The sequence below is a fragment of the Microtus pennsylvanicus genome, chromosome 7 (assembly GCF_037038515.1).
Source record: "Microtus pennsylvanicus isolate mMicPen1 chromosome 7, mMicPen1.hap1, whole genome shotgun sequence".
Lineage (NCBI taxonomy): Eukaryota > Metazoa > Chordata > Mammalia > Rodentia > Cricetidae > Microtus > Microtus pennsylvanicus.
Window position 1 is genome coordinate 114533393 of NC_134585.1, and position 16778 is coordinate 114550170.

The 16778-nt window shown below is 41.1% G+C and overlaps 1 protein-coding gene across 1 annotated transcript in view; it reads right to left on the minus strand.

Moving 5' to 3' along the window:
- Spag17 (sperm associated antigen 17) overlaps positions 1-16778 on the minus strand; it is a 221586-nt gene that overhangs the window by 60868 nt on the left and 143940 nt on the right. Inside the window, exons 22-29 of the mRNA XM_075979181.1 lie at positions 16637-16748; positions 14775-14927; positions 14549-14556; positions 10989-11142; positions 8079-8254; positions 6966-7095; positions 5077-5255; positions 2875-3034 (exon numbers count right to left, since the gene is read on the minus strand). Coding sequence (XP_075835296.1) covers positions 2875-3034; positions 5077-5255; positions 6966-7095; positions 8079-8254; positions 10989-11142; positions 14549-14556; positions 14775-14927; positions 16637-16748 — 1072 coding nt within the window. The remainder of the gene's footprint in view (positions 1-2874; positions 3035-5076; positions 5256-6965; positions 7096-8078; positions 8255-10988; positions 11143-14548; positions 14557-14774; positions 14928-16636; positions 16749-16778) is intronic.

The window sequence follows — 16778 nt, forward strand, 5'->3', positions numbered from 1 at the left end:
TGGCTGTCCAATCATATACATACATAAGCCACACTAGATGGACTCAGCAGGTTGTATGTATAAACTTATACATTCCCATATATGTGTATCAACAATAATCAAAGAAATAGGTGTCATCAATTTAAGAGAGGGATGGGGAAACAAGGGGTTGAAAGGGAGAAAGGGAAGGGGAAGTGATATAACCATATTTTAATTTTAAAAATTTAATAAAAGCAGAGAAGGCAGATTAGAAATAAAATAAGGGAAAATATAGTGGAAAAATGTAACAACTGAAATTTAAACAAATTAATGTGAGGGTCTTTTGTTTTGGTTTTGGTTTTTCAAGGCAGGGTTTCTCTGTGTAGCCCTGTCTGTCCTGGAACTCACTCTGAAGACCACGTTGGTCTCGAAGCCTCTGCCTCCCAAGTGCTGGGATTAAAGGTGGGTTCTTGGTAAATTTTTACCTATTTATGTATTATTTTAGGTGTGAGTGCTCTGTCTGCATGCATGCCTGCAGGCCAGAAGATCACATTATAGATGGTTGTAAGCAACCATATGGTTGCTTGGAATTGGACTCAGACTCTCTGGAGGAACAGCCAGTGCTCTTAGCCACTGAGCTATTCCTCTAGCTCCCCAATGTGAGTTTTTGATAGATGATATAATATACTTTAGAAGAGACCTCAAAGATAGACTTGAGCCAATTATTTTGACTGAAGCTGAGAGTCCCAATCCTCATTGCCCCAGAAGTAATGAAAAAAAGACCAAAGACCTTTAAAATGTTTTACGAGAAATACAAAAAAAAAGAGGAAAAAGAAATGGATGGAAATAATATTGATAACATAATTACTGAGATATTTTCAGCATGAGCGAGAGATACTTATCTACAGATTCAAACTGCCTGATGCATTCCCACTTTTATGGATAAACAGAAACCCACACACAGTCAAATTATTATAAAACATGGAGAATGATCAGAGGGCAGATGATCTTTAAAGCATAGGAATTAGACTAAGAGCCATGTTTTAAATGAGTGTGGGGGAGGGCAATGTACATCAGTCTAGCGTTCCACCCTTAGGGAGACTGTCGTTTGAGAACCAGGACAGCAGTAGGAGATTTTCAGGAAATGTCAGTTAGAGGGTAATGAACTAAAATCTCTAAAAGCTAAGCCTTTCAAATTTAGCTTTGACAACATCCACCTATATGTTACACAGAAGAGACACATTTAAAGAGATGTCACAGAAAGAGGAACTTGAGAGTAAAAACATCATCTTGGTGACATTTCATTGAACAACGAATAATGGAGGCACAGACTAAGCAAAGGGGCATTAGGGGAGGGGAGCCTCAAAATTCAAATAGAAAGTAACCCTGTCCAATAGTGACAAGCTATTCACCACAAAGAGAATGATTCTACAGTTGTATTTAAAATTATCGATATTTCAAACTGAAGGAAAATCTGACAGAACCATTAAAGAGATAAATTCCCTCACAAATAATGCAATAGTACAAGGAGCACAGCCCTGAGGAGGTGCTGCCCTCTTTTCAGTCAATGTAAACATTGCTGAATAAATTGGAGGGGGAGATTAAAAAACATGCCAGGACAGAAGATAAGAGCTGGGGGTTTATGTGTAAGCAAGGCTTGTAGTCTCTTCCGTGTAGACTGTGAGGTAACGACACCTCATATTTCTACACGGCTAAAAGGAATTTAAAAATATTTCATGATGTACGGAAATGATATCGAATTCAAATTTTAGTGTTCATGAATAATTTTTATTGGGACACAACAGATTTAAGGCTTATTGAATTATGGATTATCAGAAAGAGCTTTCATGCTCCAGCGGAACTGCCGAGTAATTGTGAGAGAGAACACATGGCCTGCCAAGTCTCTAAGATTTACCAGCTTGTCCTTTGCAGGAAAGGCTGCAAAACTCAGGTATCTGGAAAACACAACTAACAAGTTTTATATAATAACTATAAAGAGAACACTGTACCAAATAACTACATGTTGTATGCTGTTTTCCTAGATTTGAATTGTTGATCATAGTAAGGTTATAAATTATATTTCAGTGACTGAGAATCAATGATTAAAATAAGCTGGGGACACTCTAGAGATCTGAAAATAAATGTAGAAAGAGATTTAAATAATTCAAAAATTTTTAAAGAAGTTGTTACAATGGACAAGATAGATTATGTTAAAACTAAAAATTAATAATTCTTGTGGCAGTTTCTATGGCTAAACTCAACAAACACAATTAAATATTATTCAACCTCACAATCAAATAGTAACAAGATTCACAAATTATCGATCTGAATGACACTTAATAATAATATTTGGCATTGTCATAGGGGTGAAGAAGCCTCTGTTTGCATAGTGTGCTAGTACAAAGGGTATAAACAGAAATTCCCAGGGCATGCATAGGAGGGAGGATTAGGACCAGAATCAGAAGTCTTCCAAAAACACACGCTCTTAATTCGCCTTTCCCCCCTTTCTGCTATGAAAGTTGTTACATGAAATCCTCATGGGTGCATCTGAGGGGCTCTGCTTCAACTTGAAGGAAAGGTCAACAGCATCCCAGGGATGCTGACTCAGAATCTTAGCATTATCCTATTATCAAGCCCCCAAAACATCACCTCAGAGAGTATAGCTAATGTGTAAGAGGGGGAAATGACATAGAAGACTGTCACAAATTGACAAACGTGCATTATTCATTACACAGAAGCCAACACAGTTCATGAGCTACTGAACAGTCTTGTGTTGGCAATGAAAAATTCATATACACATATATGTGTAGAATAGATACGGATATATTAAAAAGGTGAGCAGTATCATAATATTGAACACGTGTTAAGCATTTGAAAGCTACTAAGTTCAGCAAGTCAAGAAACTTCGATGGTCACCTTTCTTAGTAATGACAATCTCAGATGGTGCTGTTTCCGATTTGGGCTGAGAAGCCGAGTCCACCAAATCTCCGTTATGGGGGCTTGCAGATGTGTCAGGAGATGTATACACTGGACCTGAATCGGGACTGCTACACACAGCACCGTCTGCAAAGAGAATCTGAAGGGGAAACAAGGGCTCAGAATTCTGAGAACCCAGGAGGGGGTGGTCCACAAGGAATACTGTGTCCAACATTTTTGAGCTCAAAATAATCTAAAGGAGAAATGCTGATGGAAGACCTCCATGCTTGACACCAGAAGGTGCTTTCGGAGGGGAGATTTGGACCTGTAGACAACTAAGAATATGATTTCATACTTTTCACCCACCACTGTCTTGTTTCCTACTTTTGGTTGGATTCATATATTTTTTCTATTCTTTACCCTTAGTCTATATAATTGGAAAATCATATAGATGATATGTTCAAACAACTACATTTTAAAATTAATTATATTTTTAATGCCTGATTTCTACCAAGGATGTCTGCTATCTCTAGGTATCACAGATACTCTTATGAGTACCCATACTGACAGCTTCCCTTGAGTTTGACAAGGAAGTCATCTGCCCCTGGGACTCTGTCTGATGCTTTCTGGTCTCTTCAGGAGCTTTACGGTCTGTCTGCAGTCCTAAGCAGCAAGATGGTACTTAAATTAGCATCAACCGAGATCGCCACTTGGTAGCTGGGATGAATACGAAGTATACATTTAAGTACTAGAAATATTTCATGGGCCATATTCTAAACTATTTTTCTCCTCTCATTATTTTCTTCTGGAAATCCTAGGACATATATTATCTTTCCACACTTCTCAACTTGTATCTCTCTCTCTTGCAAGCCACCCTCCCTACCCCTTAGAGCCGTTCACAGTTACTTTTAGTTTTAAGAACTCTTGATTTTTCCCACAGCAGTTTTATACTTGTTTTAAAATTGCATTTTATTTATTCACTCCCGTGTGCGTGTGTGTGTGTGTGTATGCATGTACGTGTGTGTGTGTATGCGTGTGCACGTGTGTGTGTACATCATGACAGATACATGAAGATCAGGTGTCAACTTTCCTGAGTCGGTTCCTTCCTCCCAACACACGAGTCCTGGAGATGTAATTCAGGCTGCCAGACCTGGTACCTGTACCTACTGAACTATCTCACTGCCACCAGAGCAGTTAAAGTTTTTAAAGTAGAATGTTAACTTCTAGAGTCTCTGTCTATTTTATTTTTACTCATTTAAAATTTATGCTCAAGTATTTACTGTTAGGTGACTTAAAAATACTGCATCTGTCATTTTCTTTCTTGGGATTCCTTTTTTGTTGTTGTTTTTGTTTGTTTGTTTGTTTTGCATTTTGCTTTTTGAGAAAGGCTTTCTCTGTGTAGCCCTGGCTGTCCTGAAGCTCATTTTTGTAGACCAGGCTGGCCTTGGACTCACAGAGATCCGTCTGCCTCTGCCTCCCACGTTCTGGAATTAAAAGCATGTGCCACCACCCCCAGATTGGGCTTTCCTAGATAGCTGGTCTTGTTTCTCATTCATGGCACTTGATGGTGTAATGCCTATTTCTAGAATCCCTTCTCTAGGACCATTTTTGAAGGCCAAGGTATGTGGTGTCTGGGTTTTGGGCCTTCTGATTTTAAGTCTCTACAAAGTAAGTATACCTGCAGAACAACCCTGATTTTCAGAGCTCAGAGGTAAAATTGTCTATTTGAAGCCCCCCTTTAAAATTTTGAAGTGTTTCTCTCATACATATTTTAAATGTTGTCCTTATTTCTCCATCACTCTGAACCTACCTGCCTAGCATTTTCTAGAAATTCTCTAAATATTTCATATACTAGTGACATATGCCATTGCTTTCTAATACTTTTGGAAATTTAGTATTTAGGAGCATTTTCCCCCTAGTGTTTTAAGGGGCATTGAGAGGGAAGGGAGGTAAACCTATTGAGTCTGCAACCGTAGCTGCATACACCATATGTATTGTAGTAATGTATTACACATACCGTATGTATTATTTGCATTCTGACATTCATAGACAGCACTCCCGCTAACTGTGCTATTTGTCACTTGCCATTTTAGAGTACCCTTGTGTCTTATCTATGCCCCGGATGTGCTGCAGCACTGCTCCTTCCTCATAGTCCCATTGTTTCCTACTTTCTGTGGGAAAGGTCATTTTAGGGCTGTAAACCTGTGTGGATCCATCCAGCATATACTTGACGACGGTGCCCTGGCTGGTGATAACTCTCGATGCCTCCTGCTCCACGGGTGGCAACACCGCTTTATAGAATTCATAGTGCTTCATTCTCTGGGGGTAGCTCTGACGGATCATGAGGTCCCATCTGGGCTCTTCGTCTACCACAGCATGATCTTAAAAGGCAAAAGAGAATAAAGCTTTCGGTGGGGTGAATCGGGGCTGGGATTTCATCTTCCTTCTTCTTTTTATTCTAATATTTGTGTTTGAGGAGTAGGGATGCTTCCTTCTGGCTCATTGCTGGCCTCCTCCAAACCAACAGGGTGAGTAAGACCATTTCAGTAACATAGTAAATAATAGACCTTTCTAGAATATGTACATAATCTAGAATCCAGAGTATGTCAGGGTGAAGGATGTGGACTTAGTGATTCCGTATTTTCTGGTGGACAATGCAGACAATGTTCTGGTATCCTCTGGATGCTCAGAGTCACAGGCCTAAGCGACCTCATTCAAACCTTTTCCAACTTTCTCATCATCCTTCAGAATTAACACAGTCCTCCATTTCTAACCACATCCAGACCCCTCTCAGTGTTCTGCTGCTCCCCGGTAATCAAGAAGAAAAGCACTTGGTAAACACCTTTCAAAAAAAACCCAAAGTACTCTGGGGTAGCTTTTCAACTTGATGCGATACCATTTGTTAATTTTTGTAATTTCTGGAAATACAGCCAAAGCAACAAAGAACAGACTTAAGAGACAATCTGTAGGATGAGAGAAAATCTTTGTGGTGATTTATCTAATGGAGGCTCAAATTCTAGATATATAGAAATAACCAAAAGAACAAATAATCTAACCAAATAGGTAAGTGAACTGAATAGATACTTTCCAAGTGAACAAACACAAGACCCATAAACACATGGAAAAAAGTCTTCAACATGCTCGGCCGCCAGGAAAATGCAAACAAGAAACTATGCTGAGCTTCCATCTTACCCTGACCAGATGGTTATCATCAAGAAAATGAAAACTGACACCATTGGATACAGGAGGAAAAAGAATCTTTATCCACTGCTGAATGGATCAGATCCAATACCAGATGTAGCTCTCAGGTTAACTAATAAAGTCTTCCTGGTACCTATTTATTCATCCAAATAAGTAAGAAGCCATGTTTAGAACCAATAGAAGTAAAAAACCATGTAAAAATTATGGAATCGAGAGAGGGTTTCTCTATTTGTTTAAGGTGCACTCATTTTCATTTTCTTCCTACTCACCCTCCTTTGTTTAAGTCAGTGAACAAAGTATTGTACCTGTGGCCCTCTGCAGAGGCAGGAAGACAGGACCACATCAAAGCCATAAAGAAAACTACATTTGCCATCACTAGACCAAGGATGACTTCCCATCTCTGCCTCCTAGGAGTCAGGTGACTTTGGGCACATTCCTGCACCTCCAGAAGTCTCAACCACTACATTTTATAGAGGGAGTTATCAGTACCTATCTCAGAAAATTTGTGTTTTTCAATCCCAGAGAACCTAGACCACAATGAGGACCCTAAGAGAGACATGTGTGGATCTAATCTATATGGGAAGTAGAAAACGACAAGATCTCCTGAGTAAATTGGGAGCATGGAGACCATGGAAGAGGGTTGAAGGGGTGGGAGAGGAAGTGAGGGGAGCAAAGAAAAATGTATAGCTCAATAAAATCAATAAAAAAATTGTGTTTTTACATACATCTTAAGTGGCTGAAAAATGATCATTATTGTTAAGCTCGTATTGGAAATTACCCATTGTTCATTATCAACAAGTGTAACTTGTAACAGTAACAATTTTCAATGGTAGGATTTTCTGTGTGAGTTTCTGAGCCGTGCCTCCCTGCTCGCCCCAGTTAACACTCACCTGCAGATTCTTGCCCAATGAAGGTCAGCAGGAGCCCATTGGGGCAAGATACGTTTAGGTTTTGAAAGGTGGGAACATAAGGAGTTTCCTGTACAACAATCTCTGGCTCTACTTCTTCCTGTACATAATTCTGTACACGAATAAGAGCTTGTCATTTTCTAAATGAGACACTGTTTTTTTGCTCAAGCAAAGATTTCTCAAACAATACAACTGTGGGTAAGGAAGGAGGCCCTGAGACAGATTCTAAAAAAGATGCAAGAATCTTCATTGTCATCAAGCTTTTACTCTGACTGGCACATAACAAGATGTGACAAAGAATAGCATCAAATGTAACATTTTCCCCGAGAAGGTGGCATTAAAGTTAGCAGAGATCACTGTGAAAACATTTATTGACCAAATGTACTGAACTGGGATTTGAATGGTGCTCCTATTTGGATGTGTAGGATATGGGTAACACTATGGTGTGAGTGTTGGCATCCTCCTAAACTCAGATGATGGAACTTGATGCTCAAAATGATGGCATTAAATAGGCCTTTGAGGAACTGATTAAATCCCAAGACTTGGCTTTCAGGATTGGGATTCAGGTCTTTATTAAAAAGGCATTGAATGGAAAGGGTTAACTTTTTCTGTAAAATGATGGAACACAGAAGGTTCCATCTACAGGAACTTGCTCTCATGAGACATAGAGTTGGCTAACACCTGCTTTTGGACTCCCCAGTCTCAATTTGATCAATTAATTTCTGTTGTTTGTGAGTTACTTGGTTTAAAATATTTCATGATAGTAGTTGAAAGAGATTAATGTAGTGTTGGGGAAAACCAGCAACCCTGTTGATGTATGTGTGTGCGCGTGTGCATGTGTGCATGTGTGTGTGTGTGTGTGTGTGTGTGAGAGAGAGAGAGACAGAGAGAGAGAGAGAGAGAGAGAGAGAGAGAGAGAGAGAGAGAGAGAGAGAATAATTAGAGGAGACCAGGTATTTGATAGAGAGGTTGAAAAGAGGCAGGGAAGGACTTGGAGGAAGGAAAGAGAGTGTCAGGAGACAGCGCAATTTCATTTTAGTTGTAAAAAGTAACTCTGCGGTAGAAAGATTGGAATCTGTAGCCATGCCCATCTACCTTCTTCTCTTCTTCTTTTGGGTGTTCCTCTTCTTTAAGGGACTCTTTGGGTTTTTCTTTGCCCTTTACTTTCGCTTTCCCTTTGCCTTGAGGGACAGTCACTATAGTGGGAACCACAGTTGCAGTCAGAGCTGAAGGGATATTCATCATTGTGTCCAGGTTGGAATCTGTAACCTCTAGAAACAGGAAAAGGGGAAAATGAAAAAAATTAACTATTCATATTTCATTTGCATGTTAAATGACACATTTCAAGGTTTTGTTCAAGTTGGCATTAACCTTTGCTACGTGAAATGCGTTTTACTGTTTGAATGAATTTCCGAGAAAACAGTTGTTTTGGAAATCAGATTGTAGTTAGGAAATTTGAAACTCTTAACGCTTTAGTGTGGCTGATAGTCAAGTCATTAGCTCACGTGGCCTCGCTTTCCAGCGAGGCATTTTAAGCAAATGCCCAGGTCTTCCTCTGACCTACTGGGTCAGGTTCATGGGGGAGGAGGCCCAGATATCTAAGTGTGTAAAATACTACTTGACCGTCATATGCAGTCTGAGCTGTGCATATATTACATGTGATCTATCTTATTCACTTTGAGGGCTCTAAGTGCATATACGTGCTGACTCTACAATGACCATAGTAGGCATGTCTTTTCTTCTCAGCTCCGGATCCATATTTCTGCCTTTAGACACCTCTTGCTGTGGTTCTAGAGACATTTTAAACTTTTAAGAAACAAGGTTATGATATTCACGGCAATCTTCAGAAAAGGAGCTGAGGTCAGGAAGTACGATGGTCAGTCATCATAATCTATACCCGCCCAGAGTTTTAAAGCTAGATGGTGTAGAGATTACCTATTGGTTTTGCAACGTTTAAAAAATATCTACTGTAGTTAGATACATTCAAAGTTTGTAGAAATCCACAAATTTCCTAATTAACTATAGGCAAAGTGACATATTATTCTATGATTTGAAAGGAAATAGCTTCCAGTTGGAAAATTGTTTCTTGAAAGTGGATCTGAGCAGTCCTCCAAAGCGTTTGATGAATGGCTCCTTTTAGATTAACTCCTGACGTACACTGGGCCTGAACTACAGTGAGATTTTATTTATGTTTTAGTAAATAAAGCTTGCCTGAAGATCCCAAGGTAAAACTGAACCACTAGAGGTCAGGCAGTGGTACCACACACTTTTAATCCCAGAATTTGGGGGGTAGAGGCAGATAGATCTCTGTGAGTTCAAGGCCACCTTGGGCTATACAAGATCAAAGCAGAAACAGACCCAGGCGGCGGTGGCTCACACTTTTAAGCCCAGCCCTAAAGGGCAATATAAGACAGGAGAATGCAGAGGCTCAAGGCTCAGTCTGCAGTCGCCCAGCCTTGGAAGAGGAAAGACTTCTCTGGTGTGGCTGCTTGCTTTTCTAATCTATAGCTTGAACCCTAATATCTGTCTCTGGCTTTTTATCATTCATGCTATGCAGAAGTTCTACTGTCACAGGACTCAGAAATATTCTCCTGTAGAAACCCAAAGGGACTTCCCAGAAGACCATGTTTTCCTTGCACCAAACTAACAGAATTACTTTCACGGACTAGTTAGTAAAGATGATCAGAATATACATGTCTGTAGAAGTGACTATGTGAAAGATCACTCAAACAATAAAAAGGGATTTGAAAGGGAAAGCACTGCTATTTGATGTTGAGGAAAAATTACATTTGCACATCCATGTGTGAATGCCCACCCCCGGACTCCATACATTACATATCTCCACATTGCAGGGAAATCTATGTGAAGCATTAAATCAGAAGAACAGGTATGCTTGCTGACAGGGGTGCAAGCTGAGGATGTCAGGGACCTCCACCCTGGGACAAGCTGAGGATGTCAGGGGACCTCCACCCTGGGACAAGCTGAGGATGTCAGGGACCATCATCCTGGGACAAGCTGAGGATGTCAGGGGACCTCCACCCTGGGACAAGCTGAGAATGTAAGGAACCTCCACCCTGAGACAAGCTGAGGATGTCAGGGACCATCATCCTGGGACAAGCTGAGGATGTCAGGGGACCTCCACCCTGGGACAAGCTGAGAATGTAAGGGACCTCCACCCTGAGACAAGCTGAGGATGTCAGGGACCATCATCCTGGGACAAGCTGAGGATGTCAGGTACCATTGTCCTGCCACAAGCTGAGGATGTAAGGGACTGTTGTCCTGGGACAAGCTGAGGATGTAATGGACCTCCATCCTGGGACAAGCTGAGGATGTAAGGGGACCTCCATCCTGGGACAAGCTGAGGATGTAAGGGGACCTCCATCCTGGGACAAGCTGAGGATGTAAGGGGACCTCCATCCTGGGACAAGCTGAGGATGTCAGGGACCATTGTCCTGGGAGAAGCTGAGGATGTAAGGGACCATCATCCTGGGACAAGCTGAGAATGTAAGGGACCTCCATCCTGGGACAAGCTGAGGATGTCAGGTACCATTGTCCTGCCACAAGCTGAGGATGTCAGGGGACCTCCATCCTGGGAGAAGCTGAGGATGTAAGGGACCATCATCCTGGGACAAGCTGAGAATGTAAGGGACCTCCATCCTGGGACAAGCTGAGGATGTCAGGTACCATTGTCCTGCCACAAGCTGAGGATGTAAGGGACTGTTGTCCTGGGACAAGCTGAGAATGTCAGGGGACCTCCATCCTGGGAGAAGCTGAGGATGTAATGGACCTCCATCCTGGGACAAGCTGAGGATGTCAGGGACCACTGTCCTGGGAGAAGCTGAGGATGTAATGGACCTCCATCCTGGGACAAGCTGAGGATGTCAGGGACCATTGTCCTGGGAGAAGCTGAGGATGTAATGGACCTCCATCCTGGGACAAGCTGAGGATGTCAGGGACCACTGTTCCAGGACATTTCCCCTGTTCTGTGCAGTGTGTGCATCTCACCTGGCGCCAGCCCGTGTGCTCCATAGTAACTGATTGAGAGGCAGATCCCATTTTCTAAGGTGGCAGAAAATGATCCAAACTTGCTGACAACTTCATTCACTACCTGTGGTGTTGCTAAAAGACAAAATTGTATCAAGGATATATTTCCATTTTTCTCAAGAAGTGTAAGCAGCATTCAGTGGGAATTCTGGGAATGGGGTCTTAGCTCTTCTAATACCATCATTTAAAAATAATTGATTTGGCTCTTACCAAGGATTCTGGGAAGTGAAGCAGAGTTCCAGGGGTGGAATGTTAGACTCTTGTTTGAAGGGCTTTGGGGCAGAATGAAGAGAGGACATAAACGAGCTAATGGCTTAGCCATATGCTGGTTATCGATCTGAGACCATTCCCATGACTTTTCAAATGAAAACCACCAGGTCAGTCCGAGTTTCTTCACATTTAAAAACACTTTCTTAAATCCCCACATTTATAATCTCATACATTTTCAAGCACAATTGGAAATGGTTTTAATCAAGCAGAAGTTTTAAAAGAAGATTTGTTAAAATACACATTCTTGGGGCATATGAGAAGGAGCACAACCTTTCCATTTTATTTCCATTTTATCATCTGCTCCATCATCATATAATAAAAACGGGAAAGCATCGCTTTAAAATGCTGCAACACATGAAGAGATTATTTCCTGACTGAGAATTTTTGAAAGCTCAGAGGGGCAACAACAAAAAAGGATACTGCTTCATGAGAATGAAAAGATAATTCACAATCTTGGAGAAAATATTTGCTAAGGACACCATCTGACAAAGGGCTGTTACGTAAAACATGCCAGAGCTCTTACTCGGCAATAGAAAACAAGCCGAGGAAGAACCAGCCCAAAGCCCTCTGTAGACACTTAGCCGAAGAAGACACATAGATAGAATATAAGCATATGAACAGGGGTTCAATGTCATATATTGTCAGGGAAATGCAAATTAAACCAATAAAGAAAACAAGGCCCCTGTCAGAATGGAGAAAACCCCAAATGGGGACAACACTGAAGATTGGGAGGGTTGTAATAACAAAGCTCTCATTCTGAACTGAAAGACAGTTTGAGGGATGCTTAGACTATTACTTTCTGTCTTGCCCTATGAGCTAGCCACCATGCTCTCTGCTTTTTACCCAGAGTGGTTACAATGTATGCCCCCACATAAAGCAAAACATGTACAGATATGAACGGCACTTCCATTCATAACTGCCCCAATGTGGAGACAAGCAAGATGTCCTCCAGTTGGACAGTGGCTAAATAAACTGGAACACCCAGATAATCGTGTATTATTTAGTGACAAGAAGGAATGGAAATAAGCTGGGAACATAGCTCAGTTGTAGAACACTTTCTAGAACATACAAGAAGGCATGACAGAAATTTGATTGTGTAGTTTTAAGTAAGAAAAAAGGGGCAGCTAGAACACATGTTCAGCAAAGTATAAATTACGGAAAATAGAGTTTTAAATGCACATTTTCTGTGATTTAAAAACATCGTTCCCCAACTAAACCTTGTTCAGTATTCAACAGATGAAATGGAAGTGAGTTGTGATCATGGTTAAGATCCAACTAAAGTGGGAATAAGACCAAAACAGCCAAAACAAACAAATAAATATCTTGAAGCCTGGGGGAAAGCTCTTAAACACAAACATGTTAGGGAGAAGATATAAGTGATAGGGAGGCAAAATCTTACAAACTGTGCATTATTGAGAAAAGCAAGGAACAAATGAAGGTAGGTGCAAAAACATTTAATGAAGAACTGAAGTCAAGCCCCCAGCTGCCATCTCCTCAGACCACAGGAGCACACCAGCCTCTGACCTGGAGCTGTAAGACACCGCAACTGCCAGGGGCAGCCCACAGAGAAAAGCCTGAGAAGACAAACTCTATAGCAAGCTAGATTCAAGGATACCAGGCTTGCAGGGTACATGCGCCCACAGATTGTACCAGAGGAGATTGAGACAAAAAAATTAATTGAGTCACAACAGAAACCCTCATCAAGAGGCAAGAAGTGAGCACAGCCCGGCAAACAGAAAGCAGTATTCTCGTTCTTTCTGTCAGTTTATCTGCTGAAGCTTCCTACACCAGCAGTCAACAGACTTTTGTGAAAATGACTGGCAGTAAATATTTTAGGACTCATAGGTCATGTGCAGTCTTTCTCAAATGCTCTCAGCTTTTCTATGGAACACTTCTTTAGAAACACCAAATCTAGTCTTAGTACATGCATCATCCAGAACCAGATCATGGGTGCAATCTGGGCCAACGTTTGCAGGCTAGGGAAAACTAAAGCTGAAATGAACAAGCAATAATCTGAGCAAACAAAAGATAACCAGGTTCATTAGTAGCAAAGATAAATACCAACTGTTATTTAATATACAAAGGGACATTATTATATCACATACTCATAAATGCATGCATTCATTAACTTTTGTAGAAAATCATCTCCATACATAGAATTATTTAAATGATAAAGTGATATATATATTAATGATATATTATTAAATAACTTTAAAACCTTGTTTTTAAAGCCTGGTGAATGGGAAAATGCTTATATTGAAATAAGAAAGAAATAAACTTTGAACAGTGAGTATCACGGAGGTGGTAGCATTTTAACTATTAGCTTCTTTAAATATTTAAAATATGAGTGAGTATGTATGGTTTATGCATTTGTGTGTGGATGGGCACAGCTGTGCATGAACCTGTACATGCATTTGTGGAGCCAGAGGTGGGTCGTAGCTGCTGTCTTTTGTTGTGAGAGACTGGGTCTATCACTAAACTTGGAGCTCACTCATTGACTAGACTTCTTGGCTAGTGAGCAATCAGGATCCTGCCATGTCAGATTTCCAGTGCTGGATTACAGGCATGTATCAAAGCTCACGGCCTTTTATGTAGGTGCTAGTGGTCTGAACTTGCGTCCTCATGATTGCACAGCCATTTACAACTCTACCACCTAAGCCCATTTCCCCAGCCCCAATTAAGAGATTTTTTTTATTAGCTCTCCAAATTAAAATTTTTCTGCGCTAACTTCCTGGGTATTTTCAACTTCTCAAGCATTGTGTTCTTGAATTTGGAAAGCAGCAACTTAACTGGACTTATAGGCAAGACTTAGGTATCAGTCCCATCGCTAAGTGAATTTGAAACTTTCTTTAGCTTAACGTATTTCCTTGTACAGTGATAATTCATGCCTCTTTGGATAAGATGCAGCTCATTGTTCTAGGTGGTGTTGCCTTGAAGTAACACTGTTAGGAGGTTTCACAGTGCTGGGCAGTACTTTGTACCTCTATTTAGATAATAAACTCATGGCAAAATGTGTGATTCTTTTCTTAAACCTTATCTTTGAAGCCCAAGAAATTGGTGTGATAAGCAAAGCAAGTGAGAAACACAGAAAGGAGATCCTGCTGATTACAGGAACCTGTTAGAGACTCAGAGAGAAGCTGAGTTTGAGCCTGCAAGAACCAAGATTAAGATCAGAATGAGCAAAATACGCACAGCATTGCTGTATCCATGGGGCTCGCCTGGTTCCTTGCTATCACCATGAATACTGGAACTGGAGCTTCTGTCAGGGCAGCAAGGTCCTGTCAGCAGCCAACCTCAACCTGTTGTGCGTGTGGCGGCACCTATGCTTAGTATGCCAAGGAAGACAAACATCAGCAGGACAGCAAATGCTGCAGGTGGCACCTGTGCAATCTGCATGTGCTGAACACCAGGGATGCCTGTGTGGTTCTTTCAGGGGCGCCATCATGCCGTAGGTACCACAAAGGTAAAGATACTCACTCATGTCAGCGTTTTGTTGAATGTTTTCCTCCTCCTCTTCTTCTGAAGAGTCATCCTCTTCCTTGGGCTTTTTCACAATTTCCTTTGGGTCTTTCAGGTGAATTATAAAATTGTGTTTGTCTTTTTTAACTTTCACTTTGATGAAGGTTGGGCCTGAGGGAGAAGCACAGGGTAGAAAGGGGGGCTGACTGAAGATGCCACACACGCCTCGACCGAACACTGGTAGAATGCATGCGGTACAGAATTAGACAGGGCTTGGGAATGCCCGAGACGCAGCAACTCTGTTCAAGGAGGTCTTTGCGGGACTTCTCACTGCATCTCAAGCCACACCACAGAGGAAATACAGCATCTGAGGTGGCGAATACTACCAACTCTGATAAATCAAGCGAGCCAGTTAACATAAAAAGCTTTAAAGTTATTTGTATATAATAATATATAATGCATATGCATTATGAATGTGTGTATATATTTTAGACCAGCCTCAAATTCATAATTCTTCTGCCCCAGTCTCATGAGTGCTAATGTCATAAATGTGCGTTACCATACCTGACTTTTTTTTTGTTTTTCAAGACAGGGTTTCTCTGTAACTTTGGTGCCTGTCCCGGAACTAGCTCTTGTAGAGTAGGCTGGCCCCAAACTCACAGCGATCCACCTGCCTCTGCCTCCAAGTGCTGGGATTATAGGAGTGCGCTGCCACTGTCCAACCCATACTTGACATCAACTGATTATGGCATTGTAATATTAAACAGTCATAATTATATATATATATATATATATATATATATGTGTGTGTGTGTGTGTGTGTGTGTGTGTGTGTGTGTGTGTGTATAAGTATACGTATATTTGTGTGTGTTCTATAATTATCAGTACTTGGCAGGTTAGAAGCCATTTTCTAATAGATCATTCTCTCTTAACAGTGCTCTGATTTGTTTCCCTTTTAGCTCTCCCTTTTAAACCCAGCCTTTCATTTCCAATTGTGGTTTGGGTGTCTCTCAAGGTTGATAGGATTAAGCTGAAAATGCTGTATTTTCTATGAACCATCTGAAATTTATATAAACTCTTCACATATGCAAGTCTTGGTGAGGTTCCCTGAGAGATGCATTTTTATTAAGAAATTAATAAAAACTCAGAGAGAGAAATTGGGGTTCAACTTGAAGGCCAGAAAAGCAAAGCAGTCAGCCATTGACTCTTACCTCTACCTCAGTCTGAAAATGGCGATCCTGCCTCCAGGAGACCTCAGAATGAAACTGTGTCTGAGAGCTGTTTCCTTCTGGTTTATAATCCTCTCTAAGGCTGGGATTAAAGGCGTGTACCGTGGGATTAATGGCATATACTGCCTGATTTTATGGCAAATTAGTGTGGTTACTGGGATTAAAGCTGTGTGTCATACTGCCTGGTCTATGAGGCTGACCAGTGGGGCTGTTTTACTCTTTGATCATCAGGCAAGCTTTATTTGTTAAAATACAAGTGAAATGTCACTACAACTGAGCACTGGGCTACAGAGCACAAACCAGAAACTCAAAGCGTATGTTTGCTTCCTGACATGACAGAGCTGTTGTAACTAATATTATTAACTACCTATTTGCCTGTTACAGTTGATACTATACCATCTCCCACTAATGTAGAAGTATTTAAATATTTTTAACAATGAGAATGCTCCTATCAATGTGTTAGGGCAAATTCTGGGCTGGCTTATTCCTTGCAGAACCAATTCCAGCAGAAGCAGGTGAACTCTGGAAACTCAGTGTAGTGTAAAGGTGAATGTAGTGGGCAGTCGCCCACCACAGCAGAAGCACAACGTCCCGTTCTGATCTGAAAGGCAGGAACATCTTCCATGACATTAACAGCGGTTACAGATGTACCTCGTTCAAACGCGGTCTTTTCTACTTCAATCTGCCCTCCATCAGAAGGATACAGATAGTAATTTTTCCCTGAGATTTGGATGGGTACATCTCCCATATTGTAGCCTCGGAACTGGAAGAGAACACATCATGACTGGTTGTG